Here is a 21,989-nt window from a genome sequence, read left to right as displayed (position 1 = left end):
ACTCCAACAAACAAATCCGGACTGATGATAAGCGTAACCGTCAAAGCGAGGATCCACCTCAGTAAAAGGGCAGTGGGTGTCTGCTGTGTCTCTCTGTCTCTCTCATACCCACCGATGGCACCTCACAAACATTTGTGGTAATAAAGTGCATTGCGTTTGTCATTCCAGCAGATGGTGCATCCCTGCTTTTCCTAATCCCATACCAAATGGCACACAAGCGAGGCCTACGCAGTGTCAATGTTAACGCCGAGGTCACCGTTGTGCCATAAGATGGCGGGGTGATGTAATAATGAGAAGTAGAAGTAAACTCTACATACAAGATGAGAGAATATTTCACAAGTAGATTACATACATGAGTGGAAAGCGATGCATTGAATACGACTGAACTTCATGGCCGTCTACAGCAGTGCCTCCTCGTCATCATCACACTCTCTGCTTCGTCTTTATTCCTGTTACTCCATTGTTGGTCTCCATCTCATCTTCTCATTTCTTCGCTTGCCGCGTGGCAGACTTGCGTATTCATTCTTCCACCCCATCCGCCTTTGGCTCTGTCTGCCCATCTCCTCACGTGTCGGACTTTCATTGCCCGGTAGGTGAGGTTGTAGTGGATGAAGCTCCGCCCCCTAACCACACCCTGCTAGGCCGCTGCCCGGCGGGTCCGTCTGGAGATGACGACGCCTTTACCTGTACAGGTCATCAGTGGGGAGGGGTTTGATTTGATTGACGCCCACTGTCCCCAGCAGCTCATTTACATAATCCAAGAGGTCCTAAGTGGGGTGATCGTGGGCAGATGGTGGAGTGACAGGTGACCTCGTCAACCCCCTCTGAGAACTGCCAACATTCTTGTGTTTCGACAGCCTCGTCTTATTCGACATCTTTGTCAACATCCTGGCCCACAATTTGGCAGAACCGGCGTACGAAGCGGATGTGGCGCAGCTCGAGTACAAGCTGGTGGCGGGTGAACATGGATTTGTCATCACGGTCAAGGGTTTTAACCACAAGCTGCCTGTAAGCTTTGGTGGGCCAGTGATCAGCTGATCGGGGCACAGAGCTGCCATCTCCTGATAGGAAGAGGGGCTTAAAAACCAAACTTGTGTCTTGCAGTTGCTTTTCAACCTGATTATTGATTATGTGGCCAACTTTACGGCCACCCCAGATGTCTTCTCCATGATCACCGAACAGATGAAGAAGAACTACTACAACATCCTCATCAAGCCGGAGAAAGTGGGCAAGTGAGTCGCAGTGGGGTACACCCCCTTTCCCCATCATGCCCCCTGTCTCATGATCCACTTTTCTTCCCCACAGGGATGTCCGGCTGCTGATCCTGGAGCACTCGCGCTGGTCTGTCGTGCAGAAGTACCAGGCCATCATGGCGGGGCTCAGCGTGGAGGCCCTGCTGTCTTTTGTGAGCAACTTCAAGTCCCAGCTGTACGCAGAGGGGTTGGTGCAGGGAAACTTCACGAGCAAGGTGAGCCCACCGGAGTGCACAGACGTGTCCATCTTGGGGTAGCCGCGCGAGGTCTGCAGTAAGCCTGTCGGAATAGCCAGAGGTAGAAGATTCGAGCGGCCATTTCCAAAATCTTGGTGTTTGAACCCGGGATCGATAGTTCTGGTTGGACCTTTTTTATTTATTTTTTAATTGTCGCAGATGTTTGTACTTTTTTTACGCGCGCGGTGTGTCGATTAGAACTTGCAGTGCCTTTGATAAAAGACGCGGCCTTCATACTGACGTGGCTCTTGAAGACACAGGACGGGGTGGTCAGCGGCGGAGGTGAATATGGCGAGAGGGTTCAGCTTCACACCTGCCTGGGGCAGTAAGTGGGACCGTCATGGGCGCCCGTCGGAGTAACGGCGATCGTCCCGCCTTCCGTCTCACTCACTCACTCACACAGACACTTGGGGATTGTTTAGCAGCCCCCCAAGCCGCCCCCTTTTTAGCAGCTCAACATCCAAATCCTCGCCAGTAAGCTTTAGTGAGCGTTTCTTGTGATGACGTCGACTGCAAGGGAACAGGAGACTTGAAACACTCGACGCTTTGCTGCCATCTGGTGGACAAATTCCAGGCCTGCGCTCCACTGCTGTGTAATCGGTTTGTATTGACTCTGCTCCGACTTTCCTTTTTGGTTTTAGTTCTCGTATATCAACATGTGATAAATGCTCTTATGGCAGCGATAAATGAGGAGTTGGAACCCACGAGCTCGACTGTGTAGTAACGCTTTCTGTTCCTGGCCGTCCGTACTCGGCTCTCCATCACTACCTGCAGCCAGGCTGGCCGAATTCTCTCAGGGACGACCGTAACGAAGGTAGAGAAGGGAGAGGACTGGATCGGCCTGCAGAGCGGCAGGAATATTTTTTTGAAAACCAAAGCCCAAATATTTTTCATGTGTCTTTAATTATTTTTGAGGACCCTGCAGCACCCAGTAGCCCCCCATAGAAGTCCGGTTTGGGTGACGGGGTTGTATGCTGAATGCGCTTTGAGCGGATAACCTCGTGGATTCACCGTTACAGTCGACATCGCTAACGGAAGTGTGCGTTACGTTTATTGGGCCTCTTGGCACACAATTTCTAACTGGCTCAGTTAAATCTCCATCCACTGGTAGTGCCAGGGTGTTTTTGGACCACCGACAATTGTAAGAAGCAGCAGAAACTATCGAGCGTGGCCGTGGAGCGGGGACTTGGACAATTCCGCACGATTTACTCGGTAAGATTTATCAACACTTAGCCTGACATCCACAGAAAATACAAATGTGCCATTAATCATTGAGCCGCGTGCCACGACGTTGAACTGTTGATGACATTTATTTCGAAAAGTTACTGTGAAGGGCGAAAAACGTTACTTAAAGTAAATAAACGGCATCCATGAATTAATTTTACTGCTTCATTCCTTGAGTGAAGTGACGGAGTCAAGAGGCCATTCTTACTGCCCTTTAAAATGTGGACACCAACCACCTCATTCGGCTCGGCTTTAGTGAAGCTGACACTGCAGCGGTCGGCCTGGCGACTTGTGTTTTATTAATGAAATGTGTTTTGTACTTTACAGTCAAACTCGTGTAAGGTGAGTGTGTGTGTGTGTGTGTGAACAGTCGGCCTTTGTTGTTATCTGGTTACGTTTGGCCCTTCTGCCCTTTTGAGTGTTAAATCGTCTTCTCGGGCCGCACTCTGCTCCTGATTTGCCTTTCACGGTTCTCAGCTGAAGTTTAAGAAGCCCTGATCTGTCAAATAGAAAACAGTGAAGTTTCCTGGCATTGTAATTTAATCTTGTGTATAAGCTGGTGGTCTGCACCTTTACATGTAGCTGGTCCTTGGGTGGGAGGCGCTGCTCCCCTCGGCTTCACTCCACGCCCGATTCCGCAGACAACGGGGATGCGAGCCTTCTACCTTGAGAGGGTCCTGCCCGGCGGTGCGGGTGGGCTGCAGCTCCCATCACATCCTTGAACTAAGATGAGCTGAGCCAGGAGGACGCCTAACGCAGTTAAGGGGACGGACAATGGCGGTAAATGTGTAAAAGTGCTTTGATTTTCAAAAAGTGTCCCAAGTGCAGACCGAATGTCCTTCCAGCAGTAAAAAAAGAAACTCAATAAAAACAACTGAAGGACGTCCGTCTCGTCTGTAGACCCGCCACCCATCAACCTCCTCGCCCACCTCGGCCTTTTACCGTCGAGGCCGTGTGCCCACTGTGTTCATGTGCCGCCATCACTTGTCCAGTTATATGTTTATGACCCCCAGTTTCCATCAAGTCAGTGGAAGTCTGGTCTTTGAATGGAGGGATTTGTCCTTCATGTGTTGTTTTCTCAGGGGCACCCACTGCAGATGATCAGCGAAAAAGTTAAGAGCCGTAAACTGAGGACATTTTGGAAATCAGAGTTCCCTCCTGTGGTCTTTAATGGCTTTGGGTTGCTGTGATGGACGCTTACCTGAGTCTGATTTGTGGATCAGCAGCCCGACGACACTCTTGGGGGGCCAGTGACGACTCGGGGTCAAAGCACAGCCTATTCGAGGGGGGTCGGTGGGCACAGGAATGACAAGAAAAAGGGACATTTTAAAGTGGTACGAGGCCAGCGTTTTGGGATTTTTGGTACCGGACATCTGCTTAACCCCTCGGCCCCCCAAACCCACACCCTTTTGGATGTGGAGAAACGTCCATTCTGAAGACTTTAGCCAAGTTCTTTGATGTGGACCCCCACCCAGCTCTCTTTTATTACTTCAATGTGTGAGACATCATGGAGACCCCCTTAACTATTTGACATGTGCCTTCATGGATGAAGAGGCAGGCGCTGCAGAGTGGTGGAGTTGTGGTACGGGGGGTCCAGAAGCTGCTATCTGTTGGACTCAACAGTGTTAGGACCACCCGACGGACCACCGAGTTTACGGTTCACTTGTGGCCGGCAGCTGATACAATAAAAACTCTTGTAGGGAAAAATGGAAGGAACCTCAGGAAAGGCAGATCAGAGATGAGAAGTTGAGTGCAGTTCAGGAATTTGAGGCTCCGTCTGTCACTCACGCGGCTCACTTTCTCTCTCCTAGGAAGCTGTGGAATTCCTGAATTACGTCACAAAGTAAGTACCCTCCAAACCCCCAAACCTCCATCTGCCCTTCCAGGGTGCAGCACCTCCCTCACGCTGCAGTTTTTACCTTCCAGGAAGTTGCAGTACCAGCGTCTTCCAGCTGCTGTCCCCGTTCAGTTCAGGGTCGTGGAGCTGCCGACGAAGCCCCACCTGTGCAAAGTGAAGTCCCTGAACAAGGGGGACGCCAACTCGGAGGTCACCGTCTACTACCAGGTGACTGACTTTTTTTTTGTCGTCCTCCTTTTTCTCCTGTCCAGGCTGTCACCGTCCCACCTACAGTTGTCCTCTTTTGTCACATCACAGAACTGCATTTCTAGTTAGAATGTCACTCGGTGGTGCGACGGCCACCTGTGCGTCTCCAAACCCCCCCATCACTGCCAGGTGGTTACGCCCCTGATATCGGGTCACTTGCTGCCCACTCGTCCGTGGGGCCTGGCGGGGTCTCCTGCACCCCCACGCGAGGAGTACGTCACCTCCCATCAATGGCCGCCTGGCGAGCGCCTCTGCTAGGGTGGAAGTGGTGACTTGTAACTTCATGTTTAACTCCTCGCACAGGAGGTCTTGGCCAACCACCCAACTTCCCAGTCTAACCCTGAATGGCATTTCCCATAATCCTCCCTTCTCCTCCGCGTGACTGATGATGGAGTTGTAGATGTAATGCGAACTCCCCTGAATTATCGAGGGACGCACATTCGTACTCCTCGAAGCTCTCGAAGTCCGCTGTGTCACGGAATCGTAGTAATGGTTGGTGGGCAGCACTGAACCCCTCCCTGTCTTCTGGCCTACGGAGGTCCCTGTTCAGCTTTCCCAGTGATGACGATGACTATGATGATGATGATTTGCCCTCTTCTGCTTTCTTTCTCCCAGTCCGGTCCCAGAAGTCTCCGCGAGTACTCCCTGATGGAGCTGCTTGTGGTAAGTCCTCTGCCAGTGCAGGTGCTGATGGGTAAGATTGGTTTGCCGCCTCTTGTTGACGTGACTTGTTTGCTGTCGCAGATGCACATGGAGGAGCCTTGCTTTGATTTTCTTCGGACCAAAGAGACTTTGGGGTGAGTGGGGCTGCCAAATGCGGCGGGGGTGCTCTTTTCTTTTTTTTTTTTATTTTAACGGCCCCCCGTCCTTTATTGTTATCCCTGCAGGTACCACGTCTATGCCATGTGTCGGAACACTTCAGGGATTTTGGGATTTTCAGTTACTGTTGAAACTCAGGCTACCAAGTACAAGTAAGTGTTGGCGTCGGCCAAACCCCCCCCACCCAGGTGGCACCACCGCCACACTGCTTGCTCTGAACATTTCACGGTTCGATGCCCGTCGAGATCGGGGAGATGGTGAGCGCATTTCTTTGTCTCTCATTGGCAGCACTGAACTGGTGGATCAGAAGATCGAGCAATTCCTGGTCAACTTTGGGGAGATGATGACCAACTTGACCGATGAAGCATTTAAAGCTCAGGTGTGTTCAGGGTGGCTGGGCGATGAGCTCAAGATGGCCGACTGACTTGACGTTTGATTGCAGGTGACGGCCTTGATTAAGCTGAAGGAGTGCGAGGACACTCACCTGGGCGAGGAGGTGGACAGAAACTGGGCCGAGGTGGTCACACAGCAGTACGTCTTTGACAGGCTCAACAGAGAGGTGGGACATCCTGGAGATGAAGCGGACTGACGGCTCGTGTTCTGTTCTGCTTGACTCGTTGTTTTCTGTTGTTAACCCCCTCAGATCGAGTCTCTCCGGTCCATTTCCAAATCCGAGATGGTGTCGTGGTTCCTGGCACATCGTGGGCAAAGCAGCCGGAAGCTGAGCATTCACGTGAGTCTGGAACTCCAAAGCAATCCCCACTTCTGCCATCCCAGCATGCCTTGTGTGACTGATTTTGTCCTTTTCCGGCTCCTGCAGGTGGTGGGTTACGGCAAAGAGGAAAACGACCCGACGAGCGACTCTGGGCCTCCGACGGCCGAGACCACCTATGGCGAAGCGTCGGAGTTCACTTTCCTCGGTGCGTCCGAGCTCATGGCCGAGGCGGTCCCCATCATGGACATCCATGCCTTCACTTCCACGCTGCGCCTCTACCCCTACCACAAAATCTTGAAGTAAGCGGTGCCACCAGCTGCCCTTTGTAGGTTTTCAGGAACGGACCGTATGCCACTTTGACAAGAGACTCCCCAGCCGGACTGATTTATTTTTTTTTTTTTTGCTCCCGTTCATCTGCGTGTTGCTTCTCAAATGCTGATGTCATGCCTGCATGGCCCCCTTTGGTTGAATTCTGCCCACAGCACTGTCTTGGCATCACTGACTGGCCAGGTGGGGTGTACCATTGGGGTGATTTGGGATTAAGCTTGCTTCTGATTGGTGGGTAAACCACAGCTAGTGTGCCCTCTAGGATTGGTGGTGGCAGCAGCATGGCATTATTTGAAGGGTTTTTGGTTTTTATGCTTCAGTTGACAATCTAGTGCTGGCCAGTAGGGGGAGCCAGCCAGCAGAAGCACACGTTTATACAGAAGTTCAAAATGCACTGGAAAGCTGAAAGTCCTGGCGTTTTTAATATCGGAATCAATAAACATGAGAATTTCTTACAATCAGATGCTTACAATTTGAAATAAAAATACACATTTCTGTTATCTGTCATCAAGCTAAAGAGAGCAAGGCCTCAATTTGATCATTTTACATAGGAAAGAAAGTCTCGCTCAGCAGCAGAAAGGAGTGAGTGAGCGAGGACTCGACTCGACCGGACCGGACTGGCACCCCGCAGGCTGTCCAGCTATTGCATTCCTTGGGCGCTCGTGCTGTGCAAGTGCCAGGCACCCACCGGAAGGGGGCAGTGGTGGTTTGAGGGGGAGAACAAGGAACACGAGAGTAACGCATTGGTGCAAGCAGTGTTACCCAGCACTCCATCCTCTGTCGTCCTCGATTTCCCTGAGATGCAGACTGTGTGGCAAGGATGGAGCAACCAAACCAAAAAAAAAAAAAGGAGGGAGAAGACGATATCGACCGACCGCCCCCATCTCCCAGGGTGTAGGACTCTTGGGGTCCCCCCCCACCCCACTTGTTTTGCTACAGTCCATCTCCACTTATTGTCTGTTGCCTGCCAGGCGCTTTAAGAGGGGCTCATCATAGACCCAGCATTCGCCATCCTCATGGAACAGCTGCAGACAAAGACAAAGTGCGAGTTACCCTGGGCGCTGCCACCAGCAGGAACCCTCGGTGACCATCTCTTTTTGACCAACTCACCCGTGTCTGCCATTGCTGCTCTTTCTCCTTGCGGTCGCGGGCCTCTGCTCTCTGCTTCTCCTCCAGTGCGTGTTTGGCGTCCGTCGCCGCATCGATGTCTTTAACTTTCAAGTTGTGAGTGACGTCTTTCCAGAGTCTGTAACAGAAGGTGAGGTGACACAGGTGTGACAAGTGTGAAGCACGACCAGGGTGGGTGTGTGGGTGGGTGACGGGCCTCACCTGCGGGACTCGTAGTCCAACTGGTCCTCGGCCTTTCGCACTTTCTTTTTGATTGTGCCCATCTTCTTGGTATCAATAAATAAATTGTTCTCCTGCCCAAACAGAGAAAGCCTCTGAATTAAGGCCAACGTGGCACTGCCTGAGATGCACCCAGTGCCCTGATCTCTAAACTACATCTACCATCACCCCCCCCCTTCATTCTACAGAACGGCCCTCGATTCTTACCCCAGATGCCCACTTGGCATACATCACTCCGTTCCACTCTCCCTCAATGAAGCAGAAGGCCTTCTTATCGGAAGGGGCACTACATTGTGATAAAACAAAACCCCAAGCGTGAGCTGCAGTTCACACCCTAGGAGACTGGCACAACGCCATGAGGGTACTCACATGATCTCGGCCGTGATTCTGTGCTTCTTACCGCCATAGAAGGGCTTTGTGTGGAAGGTGACATTGGCGCTGTAACCCGTTTTGGAGCACGAGATGGCGCACTCACCTCCGAGCTCCACCCAGGGGACAGTGAGGATTGACCTATGGCAGAAGGAAACCAGAGGTCAGTGGAGTCAATGCCAGTGCCAGCCACCTGTGGCATGATGCCAGCTGCTGATGGGGTCATCCACTCAGCTGGCACACACCAACGCCCATTAGCTAGGGTACAGCCCAGGAGAAACGCTAACCTGCCGTAGCCATTGGGGAACGTGAGAATGTAATGCTCGTCGTAATCCAGGCAAGAGACGCACCCTGCGGAGGAGACGGGCGGAGGATTAGAGCCTCTTGGCCAAACGCGTCCGCTCCTCATTTTCTGTGTAAAACGGAAGCGGGCTGCACTCACCTTGCCCGATGTTGTGCACACCAATGGACATGCCTAAAAACTTGGATTTTGTCCAGATGTGGGCGTTGAACTGAATTCGCTTGCTGTAGCACTCGGCGTAGAATGCAGAAACTGGAAAAAGAAAAAACGACACAAAAGACGTTTGAGAGATTTCAGCACACAAACATAAAACCAACTTGAACTGATGAAGAGGAGGAACACGTGGCACAGCATGGCCTCCGATCTCCAGACGTGGACCGCTGGCGTAGGCCGCACTTTCAGCGGGCGTCTTCACTGAGCTCTGTAATCTCAACTTTATCAGTGCGGACGGCGTGAAGACCCCTCTGACGAGCCATCGCCAGCTCAGAAAACAATCGCAGGGTCCGAAAGTCTCGGTTCACTCTGAATTCAGGGGTGTGTGACGGCCACCAGCAGACTCCTCAGGTGTTCTCCGCACCGCTTCAGTCCCGATATGAGAAATCAGACACCCAGTAACTTGACGATGGTGGGGGTCACATGTACGGCACGCGTGTTTGGCATATTATTACAGTAGCAGTGGCGAGACCACCTTCAACAAGTCGTGACGTGCGCTCTGACCGCCCCTCGCTCTTATTGTGAAGCAGCAGCACAAGAAGTTCAGTACAAATAAATGTCCTCCCAAGCTGCGTCTCCTTCCACCAAACTGACAGTCCAGCTTCACGTAGGCCGACATCTCCTCCGTCACCAAACCATCGCCTGACTGTCAGAGCCTGCAGGAAGAGCCGTGGCGAAGACTCCAGCTATGATGTGCCATTCAGATGTTGCTTCATGGGAACTTGTGGGCCTCATAAACGCACCCTACGCCGTCGGAGTCTGAGCAGCAGCCTTTACTACGGCCACAGCAGGTCTGAGGACCCCCTAACGGGACGTTTGCACGAGCGTCACTTGTACTGGTTGAGCAAAAATAGGCGATGCCTTGTGGGCTGCTTGCCAACTTGCATTATCTGGAGCTGTCAAGATTGGCAGTTACTGTCCACGTCATTGAATGGCAGCGGTGCAACGTTAAAATAAACCATACAGAGCGTCACACATTGGAATGACACAATGACACTGCCACCTCCACAGGGCGCGCCGAATCCTGGCTACCAGCCACTCCATGCTGGAGTTTAAGACTCCTGTGGCTCCTCACACAAGCCACATGGCAGCACCAGATGTGCCCGCATGCAGCCCCCCGCCGATGAAACTGAGGCTGTGTGTAATTATCACGTGCACGTCCCGCGCCACACCCTCCAAACCACACATCTGACCCAAATGTGGCTACTACTCCACCCTGACCAACTCTGGACGTGGATGTCGGGGGTCTGAAGGCCAATGTGCCCAGTGTGTGTGTGTGTGTGTGTTAGTACCCACTGTTTTTCCTCCCACATAGGTATGTGTGTCAAATTAACTCTGGGTGGTCAGTGGGCCTTGTGCCCCCCACATTCCTGCCTTCTGTTATCAGGACGGGCTCTGAACTCCTAAAATGGTGAATTTGAAATATGCCACTCCGGGAATGGAAAGTGATTTTTGAGAGCAGCAAACCCTCATGATATTGAACTGCATTTCGGGAATTTGTAAAGTTGACTGCATGATTCAGGTGGCACAGCAGTGGCACAGCGGCGGATCTGCCGACTCGCAACAAGGAGATCAGGGCTCTCCCTCTTCTCATGTGGGTCTCCTCCTGCAGACCAAAGACACGCAGAACAGGTGAACTGGTGATGCTGTGTGTGTGTGTGTGTGGTTGCCTTACAATGGGCTGGCACCCTGGCCAGGGATTGGTCCTACCTTGTTCCCAGTACTTCCCTGTGACCCTGCACTGGGTGAATGGATTTACAAAGCAGGCGGATCATCGTATTCATCAGCTAACTTAAGGTACTGGAGATACCACAGTGAGCTACTCTGAGTGGCAAGAAACAGGGCAGCGCCAACCAAACGGGGACTCCACCAAAAACAAAAGTGGCACAAGAGAATGAACTGAGTAGACCAATCAGCACAATTGTAACAAAAATCGACACACACACGCTGGGGACCCTGGAGCTGCCAGAACATCATGACGTCTTAAAGAGCGTGGAGAGTACGGCGGCCAGAGTGTAACTAACGGGGGGTCAAACTCCAGGCCTGGAGGGCCGCAGAGGCTGCAGGTTTTCATTCTCACCATCTTCTTCATTAGTGAACAGTTTTTGCTGCTAATGAACTTCTTTTGTCTTAAGTTTTAATTATCTTGACTCAAACCCCTTAGTTGTCTCTTTTTCTTTAATTAGCAGCCAAACAATAAGGAGACCAGCTGTGCCAATCACACAATATCTGAAAATAAAGGCGATGGTCTCGGTCAGGCTAATCTCTCATTGGGACGATGACGTTCTTAGAAAAACAGAAAAATCAAAAGAATCAACAGTTTTGGAAACGTCTGCTGTGTCAGAATGAGAGCAGCAACAAGCCGTGGAATGAAATAACGCGTTTAACTACCAGTGAGAATGGGCTTCTCATTAAGAGATTGGTTGGAGTTTGAAATCTCAGTTTAGCTGCTCATCTGGCGGCTCGTTTCACGTCTCGTTTCCGTTTGGCTGCCATTTAATGAAGAAAGAACGAAATACAGAGGGCTGAATCTTTAAAAACGGGGCTATTGAAATGAAGAGGAAAGAAGTGAATCAGCACTGATTAGGAAATGAAAACCCGCAGCCACTGCGGCCCACCAGGCCTGCAATTCGACACCCCTGGCTTACACTAAAGTTGGGTGCTGGCAACGTCTCCAAGACCGTCGCCTTCCAGCCCCTCAAAAGAGAAATTGCTTTTCATGTCTGAGACGGAGGGCGTAACTCAATAATGGTGGGTACACGTTACGTGTGGGCGAGTGAAGATCGAAAGCCTTGATGCGTACTTCGGTCAAGTCACTGAGCACCCTGGAAATAGCGAATATGGTCCCGTTATATAGACGGTGACCCAAGTAAGCCGAACGTGCATCTCAGATAAATTAATGGAAGGAATTATTAAGGGCGAGACTTTAACTGAACAGTCAGGGTGGGCTCAGAAGAGGAAGGTCGTGGTTTACTAACAGGCTGCAATTTTATGAAGAAGCAACAAAGGGGTATGATCAAAATATGAAATCTAAGCAAGTAAAAAGTATTTATATTATGACATTAAATATGGTCTTCCTTATTGTAAGAATGATTCACTTATCAAAAAATTCACAAATATTTAACAACAATAATTCTTTGCATTTCTATAGCGCTTTTCTCACTACTCAAAGTGCCCAGCAATTGCAGGTCAAGGGCCCCATTGGCATTTACAGGATTCGAACCTTCCGATTGCCAGTGCAGATCCCTAACCTCAGAGCCACCACTCCGCCTACTGGCCTCAATTTAAGAAATCAAAGAAGTTTTGCTAACCCCATTGGCAGATTTGCTTGCTAAATAAAAGCAAAACAACTCCCATCTGAAGTTTTGTTCTTTGGTTTTTGCATATTCATTTTTTGCTGTGTTTAGGATATTATTGATCTGGACTTTCAGAAAGCATTTGACAAGGTGCCACACGTGAGGGTGGGCATCAAACTAAAAGAAGTGTCAGTTCAGGGTGTGCTGTGTCGATGGGTGCTGACACAGGGCGCAGAGGGCCTCAGAGTCGTGTCCAGCAGGGGTCAGTGCCATTTTTAATAATGACAAACGATTTGGGTAGCAATATAAGTAACAAGCTGGTTAAGTGACACCAAGCAAATTGGACTGGCAGATAGTCAAGAATCTGTTAGATCATTACAGACTGGCATGGACAGCATACAGGCCTGGGCAGATGAAATTTAATGTCAGTAAATGTGAAGTATTCCATGTAGGAAATATAAAAGTGTGAGGACTGAATACACAATGGGAGGTCTGAAAAACGAAAGACCACCTGATGAGAAGGACCTTGGAGTCACAGTGGACCAACATCCAGACGGCAGACAGAAGCCGTTAAGAAATCGAACAATGTTACATTACACAGCCGGATATGTGGAGTACAAGTCACAGGAGGGTCTGCTCAGGCTTTATAACACACTGGTGAGGCCTCGTCTGGAGTCCTGGGGGCAGGTTGGGTCTCCATAAAGACACAGCAGCACTGGAAGAGGTCCAGAGAAGAGCGACACGGCCGATTCTGGGACCGAGAGGTATGAGCAAAGAGGTGAACCTTTTCAGTTTAAGCAAATGCAGAATGAAAGCTGACATGATTCAAGTGTAGTGGATTAAGGCTACCTACCGATATTAAATGAAATCAACAAGAACACACTTTGAAATGTGCATGTTGAACGTGGTGCTCTGGTACGCTGGCCCTCGTACTTTCAAAACATTCCCCACATACACCACCAGACTCACTGGCGTCGGCTCTCAGACTGAACCCCCCCGCACACCAGCTCTGACCCAGATAGAGCGGACCTGTGCCCCTGACCTCTGTGCCAGTGCAGAAAGGGCTACAGAGTTCATGAAATGATGATCAACTTACTGGGAGGATGATGGGAGACCTGCTCGGCGACAAATGACACGTTGCTCTTGGCACACCACGGGACTGGCCCCTCAGAAACGGGCTCCTGCAAGGGATCAGCGACAGGAATAGCATCACTTCAAACTGCCAGCTCAGCGCACCAAGAAAGAGGCTCAGCTGTAGGGGGGCTTATCACTTAGCGTACAGACTGAGGCCTCTCATTTAGTAAAAACCAAGTGTTGGATGCCCCCCCGAAGGGATATGAATGCTCACAAACTTAGATATACAAGTCAAAAGGAAGCCGCAGTTACTTCACAGATAAATGCAAACTCCCACTGAATTTATGCTTATAAGCCCACCCGAGACCCAAGTGAATCAAGGACACCAGTGGAAATTAAACCGAAGGGCAGTTAGGACCGACACCAGCAAGCACTTCATTACTCAAAGACTTGTGGGAGTCAGGGCCGTGGAGTTAAAGGTTTCTACTACAAGAAGTATCTGGATGAGGCTGTGGGCCAGCATAGCCATTAGCTAACCAGAGGAGCTTGACGGTCTCCTCTTGTTGGTCACACTTATGATGTTGAAGTACATCAAGCTCTCTAAGAAGCTCTTTTCACAGCTTGCGGCCCCCCAAATTTACTCAACTCATCAGGGTTACTGAATTGCTCAAATGTAAAGACAGACACAGCAGCTGGTTTTTTTAAAACGTAAGGCAATGCCTCGCCATTCAGCCCCCGTTAGCAAGACCGTCCCACCCTCATAACCCATAAAACCTTCCACAGTCCAATCTGTACGTTCACAATGGACGGCTTGAGGATGTGACATAAATGTTCACATGACACTCAAACAGTAAAAGGCTTTAAACAGTCGGCAAGAGCAAAGAGAATTTCACTTTCTCAGGAGTATAAACCGTGGCAGCCTTTGATACCAAAGTCCTGGTTAAAAACTGGACAACCTGACTGACTGGGAAAGACAGCAATAAATATTGAATACAAAAATAAGGACAAGTTCTTTATCTGAACCATTCACACCCGACAATCTGCACCCTGAATGCACTGCAGTTTAGTAGCGTCAAATATACAGACGTGGACAAACCTGTTGGTTCCCTTTCATGGAAAAAAAAAGAAGAACCCACAACTGTCTCCGAAATAACTGGAAACGGACAAAAGTAAAAGGGCCTCATCATTGTTGATTTCTCAAAAATCAGACTTTGCTTTAGCGTTTTGATTCATCAGAATATTTCAAATAAGAACACAAATGAAAATGGCACGGACAACAATGACGGGACACTACACCTAATACTTTGGTGCACGACCACCAGAGTTTGCAATCCCTGCAGCTCTCCATTAGACTTCTGCGCCCGTCCACAGCTTCTTTGGCCCACTCATCCTGTTCAAACTGCTCCGGCTGGGTCAGGTTTGAAGGGGGTATTCTGCAGGCTGTATATTTCAGTTCTTTGCATAGACGTTCCATGGGATTCAAATCAGGCCCTGGGTTATCTTCCACTAAGCCCACTGTCACTCGAGAAAGGAAGGATGCTGTGATCAGACACTGATGGGCCTCAACCTTGGAGTTCAGCTCTTTGGAAGTCGTCCTTGGCTTTTAGTCTGTCATTCTGCCCATTCTGGGATCGATTTTTCTCATTGTGGCAGCGTCCAGAGAGGTTGGCTGCAGTTCTTGGACCTTCACCTTCTCCATGATATTTGTAACTGTTTTCACAGGTACATCAAGCTGCTTGGAGATCTTCTAGCCCCTGTCCTTCACATGCTTGTCTGTTATTTTCTTCCTCATCTCCTCAGACGACTCTCTCCTTTGCTTTCTCTGGTCCTCATTCAGTGTGGGACATACGATGGCACCAAACAGAAGACTGACGACTTTTCTACATTTAAATCGGCTGAATGACTGATTGCACAATTGGAGACGAGATACAAATTCAAGAAAACAGCCAGTTTGAAAGAAATCACTTTAATTATTTAGGATCTTTTCTTGGGGTCCTAACAAATGTAAACAGGCCATTTTCGAAGACGTGCAGAATAAGCCATACTTGATCTTTTGTTATATCTGCTGTGCTTTACTCCATCAAAAGCATGCAGGTTTACACGGTTGGGGTGGGGGGGCTAAGGAGACAACAGCTTTTCATTTTGTCCCTCTAAGTAGGCATACAGCACTTTTTCTATGAATGCTGAGGGGACCAACAAATTTGTCCACATCTGTACCCGGACACACCATTTGTGCACATTTTACAAATAAATGACCAGTTTTTGTTCATATGAACTTGGTAGGTACTGAACTCACAATGATCTCCTCATTCTCTGAAGGCATGTCCCAGTAACACTGGAAGATCTCACCCAGGATGGGATTATAGGGTTTCTTGGCGACTGAGCCCTTCCGTCCTGCGTGAAAGGCAGAGAGGTACCATTTCAGAACCTGCACCATGCGGTCCCTGGGATCCTTCTGATCTGCAATGCTATCACAAAAATGCATTAAGAGACATGCTGTAGACAGAGCCAAGGCTTAAGTACAGGCCACAAGGGCGCACACAGCCAGTAGCAGCATTCAGACTACAGAACACGAAGACCCCTTCTGAAGGGGGAGTTGAACCTCAGACCCCTTAAATAACAGAGGCCTATCAGCAGCCAGATTACGCCACTTTGGGATAAAAACCATTATGGATGAGGCCTATTGGGCACCTTTTAATAAGCAAAAATCGCTAAAAGCAACAGCAGCACCTTTCACTCAGCTACGATAACCTACAGTATGTGCAGCAGCTCTCCATGGGGAGGGAGCAGACCATCATTATACAGTAGAACTAAATATGCAAGTTAATCAGACCTGAGATGTCAAAATAAGGATTGAATTTCTGGGTTGTTCGCATGATGATGTAATTCCTCACAGATATTGGCGATTCTAAATTGTCACTAGTGTATGCTTGGTGTGTGTGTGTGCGCACCCTGTGGTGGGCTGGCACCCTGTGTTGGCTCCAGCAGACCCCGTGGCCCTGTAGTTAGGATATAGCGAGTTGGATAATGGATGGATGGATATTAGAAAGTATTAACCACAGTTCACAAAGGTCAAATTCTGACACATTTTAACTCCACTCTTTTTAAAAAAAAAAAAAACAAGATATGAAGATAATCAGCCCAATGCAACAGTAAAAATGATTCTATAATTTAGTTAATCACGTACAACCATGTTACGTTCTGCCCAACAGACATTTCCCTTTAAATCTGTTCAGAAATGTAAAATGCTGCATTATAACTATAATTTTATCATACTTTAAAAATGTTTTAATGATATTAAAAACTAAAGTATGACTCTGTGTTGAACAATCTTTATGATACTGACCGTCAGTCCTGTTGTCCTGGAACCTGCTTGTCATTTAAAAAGGAGTGTAATAAATTTATTTGGGGAGTTTTTAGGTGGTAAACGGAGACTTGCTGCTTTCAAAGCTGTACACTTCAGTCTCTGGGTTACGTTGCCAAGATAAACTAGCGATTAGCAGAAATATTCACCTGACAAAGAGATCAGGATGTGCAAAGAAGTCAGCGTACATTTCCAGCAATGACCTTCTCTCCAGAATAAACGTGGGGAGGACCACCTGCAAGACAAAAGAGGGGATATCAAGAGGAAGAAACTCCCTGGATTAGACTGACGGGGTGAAGACACAGGACCTCTCACTACCTTGGTTAGGTCCATGCCAAGGCGCACTTGGGAGAGTAGATGCATGATGACACTCTTGTGCTCCTCAACCGACTCTCCCTCTAAATCGTCATCTTTGTCATCCTGATCTACAAAACGGGGACAGACAAATCAATGAATCAGTGCTTCACCTGGCAGCAATCCTCTCCACCACCACCCCCACCGCGGGTGGGATACACCGCTCTCCTCTTAGGTACCTGCTGAGCTTCAGTATTCACAAAAAAAGTAAGCAAAGGAGGAATAATCCTACAGTCACTGCTATTCTGCACCACATATGGAAGCCCACTTATAAATGAATGTGATGCAGTTCTTACAATTTGGCCATGCAGGATTTGAATACAGTACCCTCTCAAACTGTCCACAATAAAAGCTACATTTGTTTATGAAATAATGAAGGGTCCTTAAGGATACAGGGAGGGTAGGACTCCATCGAGAGAGTGTATGAATGGCAACTTAGTATGCATCAGTCATGAACAAAATTGAACTGAAGTGACAGCCGTGATCTACGGAAAACCGGTCATTGTGCCAGTGAGGCCCACACAAAAGCAGAGGCAATGGCAGACATTCTTATTAAAAATTTCAAATGGTATGCATTGGGGATGGGAGAGTGTAGTGCACATCAAATGAAAATGGGTAATGATGTTGTTCTACTGTAATGTGTACAAGATGAACAAAGGAAGCAAAGATGTCATAAGCTATACACTTTTTTTCTGCAGCTGAACATGAGCAACATCACATCAGGGGTGGTGACCCAGCCAAAGATTGCGCTCTCCTTGAATGCAAGACACATCAGAGATACGTCCTTGTAGTTCTCCTAGACGTTGTTCACCTGCTTCTGTTGTGCCATTGGACATGGAGGAATTGAGAGACTCATTGGTGTCAGGCCGTTTCAGACTACTTCCTGTGTTGCTGCGTGGCACAAGGGCTGGGTTCAATGAAGACCTGTGGGGTTGTCAAGAAAGAAAAAGTAGCGTTGTGAATGAACAGAGAATGGCTACTTACTGAAGTTTCCACACTGAATGAACAGAACACAAGATGTGGCCAAGGAGTCTGAAGACTCAAGGGGAAGACGTTCCTTATGCCCCAATATTGCAAGTTTACTCTCATTTGCAGGGCTAATCTACGCTTACTTTCATCTCAATATGCATATTCCAGTCTCAAGTAAACATGATTTTTTCTTCTTTTTTTTTTTTACAAAGTGTATTAAATAATGAGTCTTCATACTCACTCTGTGCTGTGTCTGGGAGATGTGTTTGTCTGATAAAATTCATCAGCATCATAGAACTCATCCTCGCTACTGGAATAGGAGAAATCAGGGACTGTATTGGAGGACAGGTTGACATGGCTGGGGGACGTGACACTGCTGCTGGGGGCCGATTGCCCACTACCTGTAAACCAAAAGGAAGCACAAGATCGGAAAAAAGAGACAACCAAAAAACAGTAAAGAGAGCAACAGAGCGATTGTAGTGCACAAGAAGTCAGTGGTTATCCAGCATCAGGACAGGGTGGACTGATCAGATTACTGCAGAAATCAAGAACTGGGCTGTTGGTGGTGTGAAACAGAAGAAATACGTGTATCTCATGTTCAAACCTAACTACGGTTCTCTGTGTGGAAGTGTATGGTGAAACTAAATTAAAGTAAGACAGACTTCAGCATCAAGTCATGCCTCATGCTTAACTATCAGCATCATACTTCAATTGGTAAGATACAGTTATTTTTACAAACTGTGCAAATTACAGTATAAGCGACAGTCTACATTAGCATTACATTAAAGCAAACACAATAATGAACATATTTTTCCCCATTAAAGGGTTAAACCGTATTAGGTTCTTGTTCATATTGTGCTCAACTAGACTGATAAATTGAATTTCCAAGTTTTAAAAGTGAAATCTATTCCACAGTTTGACTTTCCTTTAATATATCACACTCTCAAGTTCAGAGCACTCTACATTCTTGAATACATGGATGCCTTTCTGTAACGAGACTCCAATTCAGACACACCAAGGTAAAGGAAGTAACAAAAATTGAAGACATCCAAAAAAGGGCAAGTGAAAACTGCATACATCTTAGGGCAGGCAAATCAAGACGATATTGCAACCATTATATGTGGGCAGACCGAGTGTACCCTAGGAAGGCCCTATGCCAAACTATTGAAATAAAAGGACACCAACTATCAGAAAGTTACATGCATTGGAGGACGCTGGCAGTGTCCCTTTACTATACCAAGCACCATTCTAGTAGCACCTAAACTTGCAAGCAACAGAGCACATGTAAAGATATACCTGGCCCTGTTGGACGACAGCCCTCTCTACTGTTCACTCTTCTATTGGCAAGCTACAGCTTTGTACATTTCATTACTCACCTGTGCTGTTTGGTGTTGGTGTCTGTAAATTCCCAATTGTTGTTCCACCAGCACTAACTGGCAGAGAAGAGGGTCGTTGCTCAATTTTGCATACCTGAGTACCATCTGTCAGGCAAAAAAAAAGGAAATGGTGTTCACATGATAAAAAAGAAAGTAAAACACATTTCTGATTGTGGAGCAAATTAGCGTTTCAGAGTCCACCAAGGAGTCAAATCAGAAGCACACAACTGCATTGATATTACCTGGAGGTTGCCCTGTTTGAGTAGGCATGGTGCCGATTAGTGAAGAATCCACAGGGCTTGGCTGATAAATCCCATCCACTGGATTTATAGTGCTCTAAAAACATCAAGGAAATCAGAAAGTGAAATTGACAGAAGAAATGAATTATCAAAGTGTTGGGTCAGGTGACTGCAGGCTAAAGAAACTCCAGGCTGCTTTCTTTTTAACGGCTTCTTCAAACTCACCAAGAAGGTGTTGAAGTGCAGCCAGATGTGGTTAGATGAGAATCCCCTAGTATGGCATTCCTTTGTTCCCACTCCCCATTTATAGTTGAGAGCAAGTGTTAGACAGATTTTGCCAAGTATGTGACCTTTGCAGAAGTCAAACGGGGTAGGAGCATACCAGGTTCTGCGGTTTCCAAAAATATTTTATTTTAAATAACCTGCCGAGCACCTCAGGAGATGTTTTTTTTTTTCTTTTTTTTGACAACTCTCATCTGACTATGGGGACAAGGTGAAGTCTCTAAGATGAAAAGTGCACATCAGCTTTGGAGGTACACTTCAAATAAAGTCACATCACATTGACCTTAAATCTACATTTATGAAACCAAAACATGGATCTAACAGAATACAACTAACAAACGTTTCAAAAACAAACCAAGGGATACTTTAAAGCCACCATTTGAACAATAAACAAAATTTACATTTGAGCATAACTGTGAAGAATCAACATTGAATGTGCAACTCCACACCTGCCTCCCCTTTAACTGTGCATGAACAGAAAACCACTGCAAAAAAAAAAAAAAAAAAAAGATCCTTCTGAGTGTGGAAATAAATAAATAAATAAATTAATTAATTAATGGTGACAGCTGACAAAGTGCTGCACCAGAATAAAATGTGCTAGGAATTCACCACTTATGGCTGTACTGTACTGTATATATTGTCAAAGGTCTGTGGACACCTGATCATCATACCTACTTAAGCTTATCTGCCATCCCAATCCAAAACCAATGAGAGCCCCCACCCCTCCCTCCCCCAATTGCCTAGAATAGCTGCTACTCTTCCGGAAAGGTTTTTGTCAAGTTTTTGGAATGCGTCTGTTGGAATTTGTGGTCAAGTGCTGATGTTAAGTGAGAAGACCATGCCTTGTATTCAGCTTTCCAATTTATTTCAACGGTATTCAGTAGTGCTGTGGACAGGCCACTTGAGTTCCTCCATGTCTTTATGGATCCGACTGTCTACAGGGGCACAATCATGTTGGAAAAGAAAAGGGCCTGCCCCAAACGGTTTACACAGAGTTGAAAGCGCTCAATTGTCTAAAACGTCTGTGTGCTGTAGCATTAACGGGACCCTTCACTGGAACCAAGCCCACACCCTGCTATTATTCCTCCTCCAGCAAACTTTACATTAGAGGATTGCATTCTCTTGGCATACTCTAAACACAGAGTGGTCCATCACGCTGACAGTGAAGTGTGAATCATCACTTCAGAGAACAGGATCTCACTGCTCCAGAGTCCACTGACGGCATGCTTGACACCACTCTAGTGGATGCTTGCTATTGCACATAGGCTTGCGTGCAGCTACCTGAACTCAGTCATTTGGAGAGGTATCCACATACTTCTGGCTATATACTATACCAGGTGATACATTTTTATGAGTTTTTTCCCCAAATCCATAAAGCACATTTACACAAATTTGGCAAATTCCCACAACCTCCCAAAGAGTCTGTCCACTATTCCACACCCACTAAAGAATTCACATTGACACTTCTGGATCTGAAGTTCAAGATTGACAATCTCCTCTTTACAAGCAATATCAAAAGAGGCTTATTGGTCAAACTAGCTAAATAACGCGAATGCCTTCAGGATTTTAGGTGGGATCTCTTCCATTCCACTCTCTCCAGGCTCATTAAACTCTCCCTCGGACATTGGCCTTCAATTCAACCATTGCTGAAGTTGCCTCCTTTATGACTTGCAAGTGTCTGTCTATCAAAGCAGACGGAACCCCCTGGTATCAATGACTGTGCTTCTTAGTGCTGGTGTCCACTGACTTGTCCTATGTTTGCTAGCGACACACACAGTAAGACCAATGCCCTGCTGCAGTTAACAAGACACGGGCAAAGACAGGAAGACTAAAGTGCCTTGTGCTTTGTCACCTAGTAGACACAGTAAAGAGAAAACTCATTATAGGGTGTGAGGCCCTGCCTTTAATTTAAAACTTATTACTGTTCAAACCTGAAGAGCCAAAAACAAGTTGCAGACTTCAGCTAACTCTTTGAGGGCTGTTTTCATGCAGGTGCCGGCCGCCAGAGCTAAAGGAGGATCGGATAAGAGACCATAGCGAATGCGCAAAGCAAAACACTCTATAGACAACATTTAACATATTATTGCTGAATCGGACTCAGGTGTACTACACTCCGATTTTGATGTA

General features: G+C 47.6%; 2 protein-coding genes across 2 annotated transcripts; one reads left to right on the top strand and one right to left on the bottom strand.

The window, feature by feature from the left end:
- The first annotated feature begins 668 nt into the window (after positions 1 to 668).
- LOC120519319 (nardilysin-like) lies at positions 669 to 7,139 on the top strand. Its single transcript, XM_039742438.1, has 13 exons — positions 669 to 805; positions 858 to 1,008; positions 1,105 to 1,232; positions 1,306 to 1,468; positions 4,525 to 4,556; positions 4,640 to 4,778; positions 5,433 to 5,480; positions 5,562 to 5,614; positions 5,705 to 5,788; positions 5,925 to 6,015; positions 6,079 to 6,195; positions 6,280 to 6,369; positions 6,457 to 7,139. Exons 1-13 carry the CDS (start codon positions 669 to 671, stop codon positions 6,652 to 6,654), a joined length of 1,431 nt encoding a protein of 476 aa, XP_039598372.1. The 3' UTR covers positions 6,655 to 7,139.
- On the bottom strand, positions 7,077 to 20,124 carry LOC120519320 (oxysterol-binding protein-related protein 9-like). Its single transcript, XM_039742439.1, has 15 exons — positions 19,584 to 20,124; positions 19,342 to 19,446; positions 18,207 to 18,366; positions 17,808 to 17,920; positions 16,961 to 17,067; positions 16,792 to 16,877; positions 15,575 to 15,746; positions 13,301 to 13,385; positions 8,837 to 8,947; positions 8,682 to 8,745; positions 8,395 to 8,535; positions 8,233 to 8,311; positions 8,008 to 8,099; positions 7,789 to 7,924; positions 7,077 to 7,703 (listed from the first exon to the last, which is right to left on the bottom strand). Exons 1-15 carry the CDS (start codon positions 19,609 to 19,611, stop codon positions 7,629 to 7,631), a joined length of 1,554 nt encoding a protein of 517 aa, XP_039598373.1. The 5' UTR covers positions 19,612 to 20,124; the 3' UTR covers positions 7,077 to 7,628.
- Positions 20,125 to 21,989: the final 1,865 nt, after the last annotated feature.

This window comes from Polypterus senegalus, unplaced genomic scaffold (genome assembly GCF_016835505.1).
Source record: "Polypterus senegalus isolate Bchr_013 unplaced genomic scaffold, ASM1683550v1 scaffold_2839, whole genome shotgun sequence".
Classification (NCBI taxonomy): domain Eukaryota; kingdom Metazoa; phylum Chordata; class Cladistia; order Polypteriformes; family Polypteridae; genus Polypterus; species Polypterus senegalus.
Note: the sequence above shows the minus strand (reverse complement) of the source record. Positions and strands in the feature narration are given on the sequence as shown.